Source organism: Myotis lucifugus, unplaced genomic scaffold (assembly GCF_000147115.1).
Source record: "Myotis lucifugus unplaced genomic scaffold, Myoluc2.0 scaffold_366, whole genome shotgun sequence".
Classification (NCBI taxonomy): Eukaryota; Metazoa; Chordata; class Mammalia; order Chiroptera; family Vespertilionidae; genus Myotis; species Myotis lucifugus.
Genome location: NW_005871414.1, coordinates 440,294 through 461,112, shown reverse-complemented (window position 1 = coordinate 461,112; position 20,819 = coordinate 440,294). Strand labels below are relative to the sequence as shown.

Sequence of the window (20,819 nt, the reverse complement as noted above, 5' to 3'; positions counted from 1 at the left end):
AAAACTCAATCCCCATTCATACAGCCTAAAAAGACTACCAAATAAGCATGAATTAGGATAAAATGTTTAGAACACGTAATACAATATACAAGACGATGTATTATAGAATTGTTCATCTGAAACATATATACTTTTATTAACCAATGTCACCCCCATAGATTCAATAAAATTAAAAAAATATTTAGAAATATAAATAGGATGTATACAGCATAGAAGGCATACGGAAAACACAATGTCAGGTGACCTGTAATTTTATTAGTGTTGGGAAGTATGTGAACTTCGCTGGGAATAATGAACGTGGCTGGAGGCATTTTTTGTTGTTGCTGTGGCAGCCATTTGGATGGTTCGCATGAAGAGAACTGCTACTGCCTAAGTTATTAGCAAGGTTTGGCTGATTTCCAACAAATGGCATGGGATGAAGAAACCTGTTTTATTAGACGATTCCCATGCACCTTTTCTGTGCCCGATGTTGTGCTATGTACTTGGGCACCTGACACCATCACCGGCGAGTGCCTCCTAGGTACTTCTGCAAATCCACGCAACAGAAATTCAGAGGCTGGGAGGTAAGATCTATTTCCCTGAGCTGGAGAAAACCAGAGCAGGCTCAGATAGGAAGGGCAATTAAGATAACACTCCTCTGTCTTCCTTGCCATAGGCTACTAAGAACCAAACTTTTGGGTCACGGGCTTACCAGGGGCAGATTTGGAAGGTGGCGGGCATAGGACAGGGCTGGCATGCAACAGGGGCTCAATAAATACTGAATGCTTTTTGAAAGGGTGAATAAATGATTGTGAAACAAAGCCCGTGAGCTTAAGTGTCATTGCCCTGAGTAAGGGAAGGTGGTGGTAATGGTGGGACTTCACTTTACCCCCTCCCCTCCTGAAATCAGATCAAGCTGGTGCGTGGACCTTATTGGGACAGTGACAGGATGGACTTAAGCCCCAGGAAGTGGAGCCAAGATGGTGAAGGGCGGGCCTGGAACGGCACCACAGCCATTCCTCTGCCCATCCTCCTGCTAACCATCCCAAACACTCAACGTGATTTTTCCCTGCACCAGGCACCGAGCTAGGTGTTGAGGACGTGGTGATAGGAGAACTAGGCCGTCAGAAGTGTGAAGTGACTCGGGGCTGGGTCGGGGGAACACAATCAGCAGACCCTCTAGGGCAGTGGTTCTCAACCTTCTGGCCCTTTAAATACAGTTCCTCATGTTGTGACCCAACCATAAAATTATTTTCATTGTTACTTCATAACTGTAATGTTGCTACTGTTATGAATCGTAATGTAAATATCTGATATGCAGGATGGTCTTAGGCGACCCCTGTGAAAGAGTCGTTCAACCGCCAAAGGGGTCGCGACCCACAGGTTGAGAAGCGCTGCTTTAGTGCATGTAGTCTGGCAGTCCTTAGAGTGGAGTCTAACAGAGGAATGGTTGTGTCTGCCCTGCTCACTAACGTCTGGCAGGGCCCTCACTGGTATAGAGAGCAACTTCTCATGCAGGAGCTTATTTGACCCTCACTGTCCTGTGAAATAGACAGGACTTTTCGTGAACAATTTACAGATGAGGAACCAGGGTCCGCAAAGTTAAATAGCTCATCTGGGGTCACTTGGTTGGTTAGAGGCAGATTCAGGGATGAACCTGGTTTCCAGACTCTCAGTTAGGTATTCTTTCGACCATACTAGCTTGCTGTTTTATTAAGAAGGTGGTGTAGCTCAACTCAATTGGGAGCTATTATATTACAGGAATTTAAACATGAAAAAGAGTAAACAAATTGTGAAGGTGTCCTGCATTTAAAAAAATCAGGTTTGGAAACAAAAGAAATTTGATTTGTCATATTTCAAAACCACTGACAAAGATGAGTGCATCCATGTGGGAGAGCAGAGGCGAACAGCTCAGTGAGCCTGAGGGAACGTGACTTACTACATCCAGAAAAGACACAGCTCAATGGAGGTGACAGCGGCCTCTGGCTTCAAGTATATAAAGGTGGCAAATGAGTGAGAAAGGAAGATTCTGTGTGGTTCCAGGAGAAAGCAATAGGGTGGCCAGATGAAGGTTACAAAGGGATAGATTTTGGCTCAGCAGGAGGAAGAATTTTCTAAACATCTGAGCGACCAGGGAATGGAACGTGGACCCTGGGGCAGGTAAAGCAGGGGTTGGGGCAGTGGTTGGCAAACTCATTAGTCAACAGAGCCAAATATCAACAGTACGATGATTGAAATTTCTTTTGAGAGCCAAATTTTTTAAACTTAAACTATATAGGTAGGTACATTGTTATTAACTTAATTAGGGTACTCCTAAGGCTTAGGAAGAGCCACACTCAAGGGGCCAAAGAGCCACATGTGGCTCGCGAGCCGGTTTGCCGACCACAGGGCAGGGGCAACCATTTGTGTGCGATTTCGTAGCTGAACCTTGCCTACGACAGGGGACAGGATCCAGTGATACCTGAGGTGCCTCTGATGAGTTTCTATGACTCTTGGCTGCAGTGGCTTATGTCCGTGCATCGCGACAGGCTTTAGCTAACAGCCACATCACAGTGGCAGCTGACCTGAGCATCCTGCAGTTTCTTACTGAGAACAGGAGTGCGGAGAAGCAGGCTGCCTGTCCTTTGCTTTCTGTTGTCACCTTAAGAGTGGTGCCCAGGGTACAGCTGCCTCCACCTTCTTCCTCTACATAGCAGAGGTTGGGAATGCTTTTCAAGTGGTTGTTTTATATCGAAAAGGACCCCCGTTAGGTCACTTCTGTACATCAAAGGAGAGTGGGCACGTTGTTTACTTTCACATATTCAACCCGTCACCTCTTTGATGTTTGGGCTACTTCAGAGAACAGAACCAAGCCAGTTTATCAAGAGGAACTACAGTGTGTCTGCGATGTGGCTGAGCAGTCCAGTTGTAGATGTGACACACACACAAAACAAAAGCAGCTACTACAGGTAACAAGGAGTTAGACTGGGAGGCACAACTGCAGAGAGGTGAGGAGCACCCCGGGGCTGTAGAAGCCACCAAACCTGGGAGGGATGGGAGCCCGCTGCTTCCTGCCCGGATCACCTTAGGCTGCTTACAGTCATTTCACCTCACAAGACCTTTGTTTGCTCATTTATGAAACAGGAATAACGGTGCCTCTCTCACAGGGCGTGGTGGCAGACAACTGACACTGGGTGCCAGGCATCGCACAGTGCACTCAGTAATGTTCGATAATGATCATTACCTTTACTACTAAGGATAATAGCAATAAAACAAATCATGAACTATAGGCTATAACTCAAAACAGGGGCACTGGTAAAGCTTCAAGTACGAGAAAAGGGCTCATGGACACAGGCAGTGTGACATTCAGCCAATGGAGTGGGACAGACCTGGTCCAAATCCCATTTCTACCACTTCCCGGCTCTGGGACACTGGGAAAGTCACTACGCTGAGCCTCACATGTACCGTAAGGGTAGTGACAGTGCCTGCGATCGTGCATGTGAGAACTCAATAAAGTCACTCTCATCACACTCAGTAAGCACTCAGTAAATACTGTTACAGTCCCCATGGGAAACGTAAGATACTGGAGTTAGACACGAGTGGAATATATTCATCTACACCTTATTCCCCACCCCAAACTTTATCTTTTTGATTTTTCAAAAGAAAAAAATAGTTGATTTGAATGAAAAATGAAGACCCCCAACTAGAAAATAAAAACAGTTCCTACACCAACAATCACATATTTTTCAAAAAGTAAAATTAATTTTTCCATCAGGTGTAATGCTAAAACCACATATCACGGATTATGAGTCACACTAGCTCGGAGAGCTACATCGGATGTCTTGTTTTGTGTCATCAACACATCGGGGAGATTCTGATGTCGGGCACACAGGAGTTACAGGCGATTTCGTTACTTAGTGCATCTGTGCCTGTACTTTCCCAAAAGATAAAGTTTTAAGCTGATGCTATTTACTTAGAAAACAATACTTTTTATAACCAGTCAGGAATTTTTCAAGGTGTCAGCAAGGGTTGTAATGAGCCCTGGGTCTTATCGCCCGCTTGCCAAGGGATGGAGTGGGTCCAACCCTCAGGAGGGCCCCCCCCCGCCCCCCCGCTACGAAACGCAGACAGACGGACGGACAGACAGACAGGAGCAGTAACTGCTGCAGAAATGCGCTCGTCCCGTACAGATCTCTACAGAACTGGGACCTCATGTGTGATAACCATGCGATTAAGGCAGGTTTTGTGGGGTTTAGTACTAAAGCCTTAAATGGATGAATTTTAAACTCTACCAACACTGGCATTCATACAAAAATTGGGTGACCTTATGTATAATTTTACATTGAAATAAGTGCTTTAAACGTACATAAAGGGTTTTGTTTTCATTACAACTTAATTTTCAAAGCCTCCAACTTACATCATTTTGCCATTGTAATCCCTATGTAATGAAATTATAATATCATTAAGCAATTGCCACTATGATATCAAGCAATGGGAAACATTTTGAAAGGTAATTATTGTGCTTGGGGATGGGGTAATTTTCAATTCTATTCTTGGATAGTGCAGAGTTTGTTTTTCCCCCAAATGTGAAATTGCTCTATTTAAAGACTGGCTGCAGAAGCTCTAAAAGGACAAATTAACAAATAAAGCCATTCTCTCCTACCAGACTAAGAGCATCTGGTCAGGGATCCAAATTACATTTTTACTCTTCTGCACACAATAAAGCCATTTCTAGTGAAATAAAATTGCCTTTCAGATAATAATCTATTTACAAACTTTCAGCTTCATCCACGTTGAAATTGGTTAACAGCAATAACTGGAGAAAGACCAACGGAGCCAGACGAACAAAGCATCGTTACCGGCCCTCCCCTCAGAGCTGAACGGGTGAACAATCCCTCCAGGTCACCCTTTGAAAGTCAATTAATACAAGTGCTTAATTACCTATAGTTAATGCATTTTAACTGAAATAATAGAAAACCTATGTGCACAAGCTAAGTCTTCAAGCTTAAAAATAAATGATGTGGCACCACTTTATCAGATTTAAAATCTCTGAATCAAGACACTGTACTTGATTTTCGATTTTCTGACGCTGCCATCTAGAATTTAAAAAAAAAGTTAATGCATTTTCTCTCCTATAGATCTTGAGAACAGATTGACTGTATTTTCATGTGCATACTAATACACTATTATTTAAACAATTCAATGGGGAGGGATCACCATAGGGAACAGAGCAATAAAGATGACATTTTAGATAAGATTCTCCCCAGAAGCAGGTGTTCGCAAACTCTACCACCAGCATATCTCACAGGAGGGCAAAATTAACGTGCACTAAAGCCGGCGGATGTCCACTGAGAACTGCTGAAGTTTGGTTTTCAGCAGATACTACTCTCAACGGGAAAGATTAATGATCAACAATGGAATGAGAAGAGTGAAAAGATACTTCTTCTTTTAGAAAGCTATATTGTTTTTCGGAAGGCAAATAACATGCTATGATTACAGTTCAGGTTGCATTTGGGAAATAAGTGCATCGCCCCTTTGTAAACACCGGTGGCAGTATTTTACTTGGAAAGTGCCATTTAAAGTGACATGTTGAGGATTTAGATGATTAATTAGGAGTTAACTGCAATTTCATTCTTTCTGGGTAGTTTCCACTTGTAAATGCGCACAGTATATCAAATCATCACGTTGCGCACCTTAAACTTACACAATGTCATATGTCCATTATGTCTCGACAAAGCCGGAAAACCTCCACAAAACAATCGTGTGGCTTTCGACTCTGAATGCCTTTTTGTCTCACATGAAGGAAGGTCCCTGCCTGACTAATGAGCTGGGAAGCCTCAGAGCCCAGCACTTCTCAGGGGTGTGGCTTCAGGAAGGTGCCGCACTGCAGCTGGTGGAAATGCACCCAGTCCCAGCAAGGGGTGCTGGGCCCCACCCCTGGGCGTGTGTCGGGGGGATAAGTGGTGGGGTGTGGTTCTGGAATAAGGGAGAGCGAGCACCTCAGACACCAGCAATGTGTTCACCTCTGCACTGGAGGGTCTGCTCCAGAGTTGGGGGTAGGGGAAGGCATCTCTTTACTTAATGACAGTGTTGATTCCCCCACCTCCCAATCACGTCTATGCAGAGGAGACACCCTGGGGCCCTGCATAGCTGCACAAGAGAAAACATCTCTGTGCCCCAAGGTTAGTCAGAGAACAAAGGGTGGTACTTACCTCACAGGGGAGGGGCAGGGATTCAGGATTAAGAATGTCATAAATACTAAGGAAGCACTTTACAAGCTGAGTTGAGGTGGGGGCTCTATGGATAAGGAGAATACTAAAAAAAAAAATACTTTTTTTTTTTTTAAAACCCAGAAAGCTTCAAGAAAAAGAACTTCCTAAATTAAAAGAAATTGCAGTGGGGTGAGGGCATGAACAGGAGTGGAGGGGGGGGCGGTAAAGGGGGGTAAGGACACATATGTAATACCTTAATCAATAAAGAAAACAAAGAAAGAAATTGCAGCGGACATTTCAGCCATACAGTTCTCATTGACCTCAGTGGGAGTTCTGTGGTCCTATCACCGTGCAGGGGCTCAGGGTGCGGACTGGCCTGGTCGGCGTCTGGCTCCACATTCAGTGGGTCTGACCCAGGCTATGACCTTAACTCGACAGAGCCCCATGCCTGGGAGTGCTGGGACCAGTGGTTGTGAGGAAATACACAGGAAAACTCCACCCAGTGCCGACCCATGGTGGGTGCTTTACTAAGGCTGACTTCTATTATTACTTTTTAAAAATAAATACACTTTTATTGATTTCAGAGAGGAAGGGAGAGGGAGAGAGAGAAACATCAATGATGAGAGAGAATCATTGATTGATTGCTTCCTACTAGGGATTTAGCCTGCAACCGGACATGTGTTCTTACCAGGAATCGAACTGTGACCTCCTGGTTCAAAGGTCGATGCTCAACCACAGCCACGCCGTCCGAGCTGTTATTACTATTAATTATCAGTACTGATTTTTTCTGGGAGAAGGTCTCCTTTACATCTTAAATAAATCTTCAAGATATAAGGACAATCCAGAGTAGACCAAATCCTCCTCCTGTTTCCAGGGAAGAAGACTCACTCGTCCACTCATCAAATATTTATGGGGTGTTTACTGTATCCTCGGTGCCACTGAGGGTGCATAGTTGTTTGATGAAACAGAATGTCTGGTGAGGTAACGAATACAGCGGATTTTAGAAGACTGCTGTAGACTCAGCACTTGGTAAGTGTGAAATAATCATGCGGCACGACATGGGACTCAATACTAGGTAAGTGTGAAAGTAGTCCTCTGTCAGAGCCCAAGTGGGCGGCCAGATTCCCCTCTCTGCTGGCTGTGAGGAGCCATGAGATTTCTCTAAGTTCCTTACTAGGAATTTAGATATTACATCTATAAAATAAGCATCTGTTGCCTGTTTATGTCTCATGTGGAATTAATAAGTATTCATAAAGGAATATCCCATGTGGTTTTGCTAAGCAAAAGGTACAAAAATGTTATTTTTATGAGACTGGCAACTCCAAGAGTCCTTCTGAATGCCTTTCTTGGTCAAGATCTGTGTCAACTGCAAGAGAGACTGCAAGCCTGAAGACAGGCCATTTTTATTCTACTTTGGAGCTGGTAAGTATGAATAATTTAAGGGTCACATCTGTAAAGAAACAAATGTCAAATACAAATTGACAACTATATTCCAAGCCAGGTCCAGTTCACTTTCAAAAGGTCAGTTTGGTCGTTTTCTTGAGTGAGTTCTGAAATCTTACCTTTCCATTGTTACATTTCAGAGGAGCTTCAGGAAAACACATTTTTAGTAAGTGTCAGGGCACCTTGCCCACGCAACTGATATTCGCAAGCACACTGTGGCCCAGGAGGCGCTGGGAAGAGCCGTCCACTCCTCCATCCGCTGAATGGCCAGAGCACAGGCTGCTCCAGAGGGCTGGCCGGCTCGGCTGGAAGCCGGGCTGTTCACCTTAAGGTGGCTTTTATACATTGAGACATTCTGGTCCAGAGAGACTGTGGCTTGACAAACTTGCACCGAATGAAGTAGGGACTCAAAGGCCGGGTAATGGGTGCACTCACTGTTGTGGAGCCAGGGGCAAGTTCTCCAGAGTTCTGTCTTGGTCAGGCCAACTTCCCCTGCTGTTACTAGTAAATGCAGTTATGCCTCCAGCTGCACGGTGCATCTCAGCCTCTCCATCTCTGAGCCCTTCCTTGCTCTAAGTCCCAGTGTCCTTGTGTATGGGCCAATACTAGTACCTACCTACACCTAGTAGGCTGACATGAGGATTAAAGTGCACACGTGGGCCTGGGTCACAGGCAGATGAAATAAACCTTAGTTATTAGTGTTTTTACCCTACAAGTCAGAAGATGGGAGACTCCTGTTCCCTGTGAACCCAGCCTTCAGAACGACTTCACTTCCCAGGGCAATGGTTCTGCAGAAAGGCACTGATGTGGAGGAAGCCTGGGTCTTAATCCTTGCTTGTACTCTGACATTTGACCTTAGGCAAGGTCAAATTGAGGGGGATGGGCTACATCAGTGTTTTATTTTTTAAATATATTTTTTATTGATTTCAGAGAGGAAGGGAGAGGGAAAGACAGAGACATCAATGGAGAGAGAATCACTGACTGGCTGCCTTCTGCATGCCCCCTACTGGGGACTGAGCCTGCAACCCAGGCATGTGCCCTTGACCGGAATTAAACATGGGACCCTTCAGTCCATTGACTGACGCTCTATCCACGGAGCCAAAGGGGCTAGGGCTACATCAGTGTTTTTCACTGGTTCATCAGAGCCCCAGGGCAGGTTTCTGAGACTCTAACTTCCCCTTTAGCCAATGCAGTTCTGCTTTTATCTCTTATATATTGGGATTCCACATAAAATTTCATTTGAAAGAAAGGTTTTTCACTGCTTATAAATAAAGTTCAAGAGCCATTACATAATGTAGCCTATAACTGCTTTAATGGCTCATGGCTCTAAATTTAATGCTCTCATTGTTGAATTTTAGAAATATACCTCATATACTGAGAAATTAGAATTAGGGAGGAAATGGAAAGTCAGATTTCAATGAATTAGCCTACTTTGTTTTTCAAGGCTATGATAAGAAATGACCAGTTGAACATTTCTCTCCCTCTTTTCTTCCCTTTCTCCCTTCTAGTGAAAATTCAGAATATCTGACATACACCAGAAAGAGCATAGCGTACTAGGGACCCAGGAGTGAGCAAAACTGACAAAGTCTCTGCTCTTGAAAATTCAGAGGCTACTTAGGGAAAAAAGACAACAAACAATAAACAAGTTACAAACTGTAAAAAGGCTGTGAAGAAAGTGTACACAGCAAAGTGAGAGTGACGGACTGCCTCAGGTAAGATGGTTCAGAAGGGCACTTAGGAAGGTGGGCTGCCAGCAAACACCAGGCCTGGCGGTCCAAGTCCAGTGGTCTTGTCCTCCATTCCCCCCCGCATTCCCTTGGCCTTGCCCTAGAAATGGTCAGCAGTCACCTCACCCCCTAGCCACTCCCATGGAGACAGTGTGGCCACCTATCATTTCTGACAAGCCTGGGGGGAGGCGGAGGCAGGTCCAGGGCTGACACAGGTGACCAGAAGTCTGTTGTTTTTTATTTTCCTTGAAGAACTAAGCTACTGAGCCCTTGAAATATTTAATTTGCTTTTCCTATTGATTATCAATTATCAATAGAAGAACAATCTTTAACTTCCTGGTTTTGTGCATATTTTACAGTAAGTAATGTATTTACTTGGTTCAAAACTAAGAAAAGAGGATAAAAACAATGATTGGGCTCTGGGACCAAGCTGCTTGGATTCACATCCCAGCTCCGCTAATGACTGTGACCTGGGGCAGGTTATTCAGAAACTGTGCCTCGGTTTCCTTAGCCGTAAAAAACAACTACACACACACACACACACACACACACACACACACAGTACCTTCCTCATGGTGGTGCTGTGAGGGCTAAATGTAACAACTGAGCACGTGTCTGGCACATAGTAAGTGCTAAATTAATGGTATCATGGAACAGAAACCCAGAAAGAGTCCCAGGCTGCCCACAGCCGTGCCTCCCTTCTCCTTCTGATGATATAAACTGGATAACTGACCCCAATATTTTTCCTTGACAAGCACATTCTTTATAAGAACAGATAAAAATACTATCTCGATATATTGCAGCAGTTCTCAACCTGTGGGTCGTGACCCCTTTGGCGGTCGAACGACCCTTTCACAGGGGTCGCCTAAGACCATCCTGCATATCAGATATTTACATTACGATTCATAACAGCAGCAACATTACAGTTATGTAGTAGCAACGAACATAATTTTATGGTTGGGTCACAACATGAGGAACTGTATTTAAAGGGCCAGAAGGTTGAGAACCACTGATTGGTAAGTATGAACTGTTCTATGTTGTTTAAAACTAAGCCAATAACATGTAAAGATAAACAAAATAAGAGACACTGGTTTTTGATGGTTTTAATTAGCTACAAACCACCCGAACATATCAGAAAAGGGGAAAGGGACCGCTGACAAAAATCTAGAGTGATACGCAGAAGGGGTGGCAGATCTGGTTAACTTAACCAGAACATGTTTATAATTCTCTGAGTTTAACTTGTTCATTTGTCCTCGATGGAAGTTCTGTTTACCTTCAACGTAACTGAGCTCCTGCTGTCAAAACCTCCCTTTGCAACGGGGACTTGACAACATCCTTTCACCTGCTTCTTGTAACACACCTCGTGGGTGCCTTTGCTCAAGGACCATGGTCTCCATTCCTGTGTCTTATTTAGGACACTTAACACAACACATTATTTGTTCCCTCACAGCAAGGTCTCCTTTGACAGCCAAGATTCTAGTTTTCTGTCATAAGTAATTATAAATGTAGGCTTCTAAAAAGATTCTCAATTTGAGGGGCATAATCTATTTCAGATAGTAAATCACAGAGACATCTCTATCCCTGGGGCGACCCAAATGTACAACCCAGATGTATGAGCTTTCACTCCAAATTATTCATATCTGAAGAAAAATGGATGTTCCACTTTCTCCCTGGGGCAACTAAGAAAAAACACTCCCCAAACACTGGCACCTTTGTTTAAATTTTTTTTTAGCCTCAGATACAGAGCTTCAATCTTCAAAATCCAACTCAGAAAACTGTCTCAGGGAGTCCTGCTCTGAAGTTGTCACTCCAATTACGAACTTGAGATCCCCAGACCCCCCCACCTCAAGCCCTCTGTTTCCACCAAACATTATTTTCTGTTCCTCCTCTCTACACTGCTGACAACCATGTTCCCTACTCACAACCAGAAACTAATAGTTCATCTTTACAGCTCTCTCCAACAAAGGGAACCCCAGGCGAATTTTCATTCCTGCTTCCTTCCAATTTTTCAATTACTAACGCTACTTATCTTGGCTCTGTGCCAACATTTGCTTTATGTCAATATAATTGACAATTTTTAAAAAAATAAAAACACACCCCAAAATAACTTCTAACCCCCACTATATCTTAACAACAAAACATGAATCTCAGTGATACTGGAATGAGTCTGCTTTACAATAATAGGATGTGGCAGTCTGTTCTAAGTGCTCATGTGCAATCTATCATTTGATCTGCGTGAAAACTTTCAGGTGAGCACTATCTGTTATTAGTCTGACTTTACAAATGCAGTAACCAAAATTGTAAAGGGCACAGCGGGAATTGGTAGAGCTGGAATTCAGACGAAGGGCAGTTTGACACCAAAGTCATGCTCTTCCTCCTTAAACCATATTTTGTCCTGGAGTAACCTTTAGAAGAACGAGGACAATTTCTCTCTTTGTTCTTTTTAGTTGTAAAGAACCCATCATTGTATGAAACGAGGCACAGGTAACTGATTTTGGGTGTGGGAGTCTAAGGGTTCAGCATTTAATAAACAAAGTGGCATCTCAAAGTGACCAATTTTCTCTATTTATAGTTAATTATTTTTATTTTTTTATGCATAGCATTTTTCATATTCCCACCTTGAGCAGTCAAACTTCCAGAAGAATCCTGATTCTGCTCTGCTGGCTGCCGACTGGGAGGAACGATGGGTGGGCTCAGCATGTTTAACCAGTCCCTAAAAAGAAACGAAGAGTCAATGAACACACACACCTGTAATTCCATACGCAGTTTTTACCTTTCCCTGGATTTTCAATTCCCTGGATCTTCCTTGTTTGTATTTCAGAAAGACAAGATGTTCAAAAGTTAATATTTAGTTTTGTAAACTGGTTAATGTAGAGTCAATCACTTAACTAACTACAGAGCTCCTTGACTTACCATGGAGTTACATCCTGATAAACCATCATAAGGTAAAAATACTGTAAGTTGAAAATGCATTTGATACACCTAACCTACCGCATATCATGGCTTAGCCCGGCCTACCTTAAACATGCTCAGAACACTTAGATTAGCCTACACTAGGGCAAAATCACCTAACACAAAGCCTGTTTTATAGTAAAGTGTTGAGTATCTCAGGTAATTTATTATGCTATTGCTTTCAATATCACTGTAAAGCCAGAAAATTGTTAAGTCGAACCATCATGAATTAGGTATTGTCTGTAGTTGTTCAATAAATACATCAACTACATAAAGAGGGCATTCTTCTCAAAAGTTTATTATTAAATAAACTATTATTAAACACAGTTTCTCTCACATAAGAACATTATTTCAATAACTCAGAAAAACTGCAGCAGAGACAAAGCTCCTTATAACCTCAGGGTAAGAAAGCCTGACAAAGCCACATGTCACACGCCATGAATGACAACACTCTACATGGTGACTCAAAGTAGAAGTTAGTCTTGGAGCGATCGTGCACCAGCCACAGTGGTGGGAGTCAGTCTGCATTAATTCGGAGCTCTACAGCAGCAGGGAGTGAAGGGAGAGTGAGGGAGCTAGGTCCTGGAGTGACTCAATACTTCAGTTTCCCAATTAGGCATGGGGACAAAGCCATTCCAGAGCACCTCCTACATCCCCTCTCCCTCTGCCTCCAACCTCATTTCCCAATCGCTTGACTTTCCTTCCTCCTCCATTCTTTTCCAGTCCCCTGTTCCCTCTAGTAGACACCTGGGTGGGTGTGATGGAAGGGGTGACATGCAGAAGATGTGAGTCACTGTGCACTCTACTTCACTCCTTCTTAGCTCGAAACTTGCTCCTGCGAATCTTTAGAGAAGGGAGCAAGCAGGGGAATGTGAAGGGTTTTACAGCATGAATTCTATTTCTCGCGTTGATATAGCACCCTGTGGTTTACCTTATTCTTCTCAACAGGAGCATGTCATCATGACTAAACAACTTTTTTCCTGTACTTCCTTTAGCCATTATCTATAATGGGAGCTAGTCCCAACCATAACTAAGAGTAGTGGTTCTCCAGGCCGATCCCGGCTCCATTTTTCCTAACGTAAGAGCTTGGCCAAATTACTTAACATCGTAAGCCTTATCTATAAAAAGGAGATAAGAATACCTCAGCTTTTTTGTTGTTAGGATTGAATAAAAAAATGGATGAGAAACATTTGGCATGGCTCTGGGTACAGAGTTGCACTCAATAAATTTCAGCTATTATCACCACCATCCTCATTATCAAGGAAGATCATAGAGTGACTTTATCTACAATGATAAACCACGGTAAGAATTGGATTTTATTGACATTAAACCAATAAATGATGGTAGAATGATTACAAGTCTATACAGTAGAGATTTTCCTTGCAAGCCATTTACTCTTTTTGTATAAAAAGTACCTTAATGTAAAAATTATCCATTTCCTATTTGGAATATTTTAAGATACTTTAAGTAACTGCACACCTCAGCTGTTACTAGATTATGGCTAGTGAAATAAGCAAGGTGAGCATGCTGTGTAATTGAATTTCATAATAACACATTAAGGGCATCAAAAAGGATTCGTCACAGACTTCCAAGCTAACGGGGCATTTTCTGATAAGCACCTTTTATTTAGTCCATTTAATTATAGTAGACCAAAAATTCCTACATTATAGAAAATTACAAGGTCACACACAAATTATCAGCCCAATGACCTCATTACTCAGTAAGAATGATGGAGAGCAAGGATAAACAGGAGAAAAATAATGTTGTCCTATGATGATTCCCCCAGAGACAAATTAGAAACTCCACCCAATGGCAGAAGCAACTACTCATGCTCCATGGACATGGGAAAAAATGTCGGTGGGGTTGTTGTGTGACTGTTATGAAAAGCAAGGCATTCACTTCTTAGGCTAATGATTTGATTAATGTTTTTCCTTCTTAGCAGTAGCCATGAAAAGTATAGGGATCTTTAAAAAATATTTTCAAAATTATCAAAAAGTTGTAAGAGTACAAAGAACTCCTTAGTCCTTCACCCAGGTTCCCCCACTAAACATTTTATCACACTTGCTTGTGATCTATCTGTCTATCTACCTGACCATCACCTACCACTACTTCTTTGTCTAGATGGGTTGGTACAGGATGGCCCTCAGCAAAGCCTGTCTGGCCTACTGCCTGGTCTGTCCAATCTGAAAACCAAGAATGGCTTCCACATCTTTACATTTTTATTTTATATTAATTCTTTATTGGTGAAAGTATTAGTATGTCTCCCTCCCCGCCCCCCCCCCGCCCCCCCACAATTGACCTCTCCCAGCCTGTTCCTGCCTCCCAGCACAGGCCCTCACCCCCTGTTGTGTCCACTGGTTATGCTTATATGCATGCATACATGTCTTTTGGTTGATCTCTAACCCCGCTTCCCTCCCCTGTCTTCCCTCTGAGGTTTGATGGTCTGTTCGGTGCTTCTATGTCTCTGGATCTATTTTTGTTCATTAGTTTATGTTGTTCAGATGTTTTTACATTTTTAAATGGTTGAAAAATTTTAAAATAATAATGTTTCATGACACATGATAATTACATAAAATTCAAATGTCAGTGCCCATAAACAAACTTTTATTGGAATGCAAAAGTGTTCACTTGCTTATGTATCATCTACAGCTGCTTCTGTGCTACAGGGACAGAGGGAAGTATTCACGATGGTCCCTGACGTGTAATATGGCTCATGCTGATTTCTCCAATTCTGATACAACCACAGGTCTGTCTCATCTCTCCTCCTTCCATATTGTAACTCCTCTCTGACTGTGGAGACCTGGCTCCCATTATCTGCACCATTTTTACTATTTTCTGAACTACAGAACACGCCAAAAGTCACTGCAGAGTTGCTAAGCAAGCAAAACAAATTAAACAACCAACAGAAAACCTCTAACCTACTCTCTAGGGTTCTCTGTTTATGGTTCTTTTTATTCTTTAGTCAAAATACTAGGTCCAACATTTACTTGGGCTAGTTATTGCCCCTGCCCCCCTTCCGTGTGGTTACACAGATGGTCCCTGATTTATGACGGTTTGATTTACAATTTTGACTTCACGATGGTGTGAAAGCAATAAGCGTTCAGTAGGAATTGCACTCTGAATTTTGATCTTTTCTCGGGCTAGCAACATGCGGTATTATTTTCTCTTGTGATGCTGGGCAGTGGCAGCGAGTCACAGCTTCCAGTCAGCTATGTGATCACGACTGATACTCTACCGTGTGTTCCTGTGTTAGATGATTTCGCCCAACTGTAGGCTATCGGAAGTGTTTTGAGCACGTTTAAGGTAGGCTAGGCTAAGCTATGATGTTGGGTAGGTTAGGTGTATGAAATGCATTTTTGACTTAGGATCTTTTCAACTTCAGATATAACCCCACTGAAAGTTGAGGAGCATGTGCATTATTCATTTGAAATATACTGTAGAGTCATCAGCTTTTGTTTGTATCACGTTTTAGGTTTTTCTCTCCATCCTTAATGATTTTTATTACTTGTGTTGTTGTTGAGAATATTACAGATTAACAGTTCAAAAGTCAAAACTACACAGAAAGGCATATTCAGGTAAGACTTACATTTCACCCATCTTTCCAGTCTGTTCCCACCCCTCATCGCTTCCTTGTCATCACACCCATCACTCCATAGGTAATCAATTTCATTAGTTCTGGAATTTCCTTTCTATGTTTCTTTTTGCAAAAAATAAGCAGATACATGTCTATTTTTTATTCCTTGTCCTTCCTACATAAAAGGTGGCATACTATAATTAATTTTTTGCATTTTTATAACTTAAAACATATCCCGGAAATCACTTACACTAGTTCATAGCTTCCTCATTCTTATGGCTGCATAGTACTACACTGTGTGGGTGTGCTATCGCTTATTTCACCATTCTCCTATGTTTGGGCATGTTTTCAATATTTTACATTATTGCAAATTAACTGAAAGAATATTGCAATTAATGCTGCCATGAATAAACATGGGCATATCTATTTTTGTATATATATTTGAAGATATATCTTCAAGGTAAATTTCTAGAAGTGGGATTCCTGGAAAAAAGGTAAATACATACTTGGTTTTGTTAGACAAATTCCCTCCATCAGGGTTGTTCACATCTGTGTTCCCACCAGTAATGAATGGAAGTGTTGGTTTCTTTATAGCCATGTCACAAGAACATATCATCAAGTTTTTAATGCTTTGTAAGATGAGAGATGAGACCTGGTATCTTAAAGTAGTTTTAATTTGCACTTGTTTTCATTATGAGCATCATAAGTGGAGGTAACTATTTTATATTACTACTTATGTATATGCATGTGGTATTTTATATCTGTCTATAAACATATTTTGTCAGTTCATATCTTTTGCCCCTTTTATCACTTTTACCTCTTTCTTTTACCTTGTAATTTGTGTTCATTTACTTTGTTTTTGTCATGCAAAAGTTAATTTCCCCCCCCTGTAGTCAGATGTATGACTCTTGTGTTTTATTGCCTCAGTATTTTGAGTCATACTATATGGTGTGTGCTTCTTCTGGTGTAAGGTGCCTCTGATTTTATCTTGTAAAAATGATTGTATAATGCTCTTGATAAGTGATATTTTAACTTAATATTTAGAAGTATTTATACCATTCAAAAATTTTGATCAAAGCAACTCATTTGTTTGGCTTTTTAACCAAGAAAGCACTTACAAAGTATATTTTGAAAAAAAAAAGGTTTCCATGTTAACTATAAAATATGAAAACTATCAGCTAAACAAAATCAACCAGGACTTTTTCTTGCAGGACTTTTGAGAGCCTTTAAGGCACTGGCTCTCCTGAGGGAGGACAGAATATACAGCACCACCCACGTGTGTGCATCTGGAACTGTTACATCTCTTGGTATCAGGAGTCCACAGACCACACCTTGAGAGATGCTGTGTCAGGCTAGACCATTTTCTCCTGGTGACATTGTTTTTATTTTACTTTATGTATGTTTAATAATTTTTCTTTTTCAAGAGCATCTCTTTTTGGTGACTTATTAAAAAGCAGAAATGTATGGCCTAGTACCTGTATCTTACATGTTTACATTTTAATGTGATACTTAATGCTGATCCATTGCCTTGACTGCCAATCAGTGCCTTCAAACCTGCATGACTTCCCCACAGCAAGCAGTGAACATCTAATGCGGGGGAGTTCCATCTTGGGTTCACTCAGGCATGCTGGTCTTGGCTGTAGTTCTGAGCCATTTCCTGGGCCTGTTTCTTACCCTGACTACCCATGTCCAGAATCTGTTCTAGCTCTTTGTCCCACCATTTCCATACTTGCCTTGTCTTTGTACCTGATATTAGTACTCTGTTTTGGTTGCTTTTCTCAACCCCAACTATAATCTTTTACCCAAGGACAGACTCCATCCACCTGGTGTGAAAACCTCTAGCCCAAGCATGTCAAACTCCCAGTCCATGGGCTGCATGCAGCCCACAACGAATATTTATGCGGCCCAGCCAATATAACGGTATGTAAGAAACGTTTTAATAAAAATTTCGTAACTTAATTTTTACAATATCCTGTTATACATAACTCTATATAATAAAAGGCTAATATGCAAATCGACCAAATGGTGGAACGGCCAGTTGCTATGACATGCACTGACCACCAGGGAGCAGATGCTCAATGCAGGAGCTGCCCCCTGATGGTTAGTGCGCTCCCATAGAGGGAGCACCACTCAACCAGAAGCCTCTTCCACCTCTGCGGCAGTGCTAAGGATGTCTGATTGCAGGCTTAGGCCCGCTCCCCATAAGGAGCGGGCCTAAGCTGTCAGTTGGACATCCCCCGAGGGCTCCTAGACTGCGAGAGGGCACAGGCTGGGCTGAGGGACCCCCCTCCCGAGTGCACGAATTTTGTGCACTGGGCCTCTAGTTATTAATAAGGAACTACAATGTTTGCTAATGGCTGATTACTATAATCATGTAGCATTCATTTCCCTTATGCACCTTATGCATGCAGGTGCACCATTTCTCTCCACTAATACTAGCTGCGAATATTTTAGCAGCCGATTGCCACATCATTAGTCTTGGACTGACTTGTTTGGTGTGCCCAACAGGAAATAAATTGCTTTCAGAGAACAAGAAAAATAGGTTTATTTGCATTACACTTATTTTTTAAAAAATATATTTTTATTGATTTCAGAGAGGAAGGGAGAGGGAGAGAGAGATAGAAACATCAATGATGAGAGAGAATCATTGATTGGCTGCCTCCTGCATGTCCCTTATTGGGGATGGAGCCGCAACCCAGACATGTGCCCCTGACCAGAATCGAACCCAGAACCTTTCAGTCCACAGGCTGAGCCAAACTGGCTAGGGCTGCATTACACTTATTAATTTGTGCAGTTATTCAGTGTCTGGTAAGTTAATGTTCAAGAAAAGAATATTAACTTTTATTATAATGTTCTATTATTTTATGTTAACAATTACTCATTTATTTCAGCCCTTTGTATTCAGCATGTCTCTATCGAAATAAACCTATGTTTCTATGAAAATTGAAGCTTTTGTTTTTTTTATGGCCCACATAAACTTAAACCTTGTTTATTTGGCCCGTGTTAGCCTTTGAGTTTGACATGCTTGCTCTAGCTCCTTTGGTGGATAAAAGCAAGCTTTCTGTCAAAGCTTGCTGTCTGAGCATGCTCAGGTCCTTCCTCCTCCTCCTCCTTCCCTGGACCCAGACAGCCCTCTATCCTGCCTCTCCTCTTGAAACTGGGGGGAGGGGAAAGGGCTTCCCAGCGCACCTACACATGCTGAGGCCTGGCACCAGATATGTTTTACACAAAAGTCAAGACAGTGAGTTCACCATTAAATACCACATAGAAAAATACCATGCAGTTGAAAAAAATCATACCATCTTGTGAATTTTCACAATGGTCAGATTGACCTAATATAAAAATCTTGGCCAAAAAAGAATCCCACACTGTTTTCATCCCACAGTAAGCATGAACTCAGTCAGAGCTGGGTCAGATATTTTAATAACTGGGATAATGTCTTCCGTTAAGATGAACTATAGTTCCAGTTCCTTCATTTTAAAACAAGAATTTGTTTATAAGACAATTTTACTAATTAATTCACTAATGTATTCCTATAAATACATTGTGTGTGTGTACACACATATACACAATAGATGATATGAGCCTGACAGCTTAATCATCTCTCTACACATACGACAAACGTTCACTAAAGTCCTGTTTGTCAGGCCTGGGAATCAAAGAGCTCAGAGTCAGATGGAGAGAGCACCCTACCCATCGGAAAACAACACAATACAGCCACGCACAAGGGCTGCTGTGGGCTGGTTAGACTATCCCTTTGCTCCCTTGGAGGAATTCCCCTGTAATAAAACTGTCTACAATTTTGTATACATTTAAATATTTATTTAGGGGAGTAATTCTTTGAGAAACCTAAACCATGACAATAATTAATATATAGCTCTCATTACAACCCACTATCACAAGGCCAGGGTCAGAGGAGCCAGCCCAGTGCAATACTTAAACAGGAGGCCTTACATGAGGAATGTAGCAATTTCTAGCAAAGACTTAATGATATTTATTTATTGTTTGGGACCAGTGCACATTTCTTATTCCCTGAAAGAAATGTGGGTTTTAAACATCTGTGGCCAGGAAACAGACAGGGGAGAATTCACAGATACTTTGAAAAAGCTGGTAAAACCTTTTTTCAGAAACATGTACATAAACCCAAATTTTACTTCCAACTCAGGAGGTCAGAGTTCATCTGAAGCCCATTCATGGTCTTCTGGACCCCTGAATTAAGGACTTCTGCACCTTGGAATAGCATGGAGGCAGTGTTTCTAGTAGAGTACAATCCCGGCTTGGCAAAGTACTTCCGTAAAGAGCCAGACAGTAAATACATATGTTAGGCTTTCCAAGCCATAAGGTCTCTGTTGCAGCTATTCAACTCTGCTGTTGTAGTGTGAAAGCAACATAAAAAATAAGTAAGTAAATGAGCATGGCGGTGTTACAATAAAATCTTACTTACAGAACATATCCTGCAAAGGGTAGGATTTGGCCCCCCGCTGCAGCTGAGTGACCTCTGCCTCAGAGGAAGGAGCTGAAGAGGAAATTTCACGGCTGCTAGGAAACTTCCTGTCAATGCTCCTCTCAGTGCTTTTGAATCCACCTTTCTCACCATCTCTATTTCCACTTCCAAAGTCCAAGCAACTACCTTGCCTCATGTTTTCTGGAGCAAAAGCTCTTAATTGATCCCCTTCTAGTCATTCATTCTGGCTTCACTTCTGTTCTCACACTGTGGCCAAAATTCTAATCCAATTCAAGTCAATTCTTCGTTTAAAACCCTCCAATGTCACTTGGAAGCTATTGCACTTGGGAGAAAGACCAGAATCTGGCCTTTGAGGCTTTGCATAGAATAACGTCTATGTATATTTCCAACCACATCTTGCATTATTCTCCCTCTGACTCACTAGGCTCTAGTAGCGCTGGCTTTCTCTCAATTCCCGAGATATGTCCTACTCCCTACCATCATGGGGT

The 20,819-nt window shown here is 42.0% G+C and overlaps 1 protein-coding gene across 1 annotated transcript in view; it reads right to left on the bottom strand.

Moving 5' to 3' along the window:
* Positions 1-20,819, bottom strand: part of CUNH3orf67 (chromosome unknown C3orf67 homolog) — a 219,539-nt gene that overhangs the window by 913 nt on the left and 197,807 nt on the right. The window contains exon 16 of the mRNA XM_014466898.2: positions 11,959-12,053. Within this exon, the coding sequence (XP_014322384.1) occupies positions 11,959-12,053 (95 nt within the window). The remainder of the gene's footprint in view (positions 1-11,958; positions 12,054-20,819) is intronic.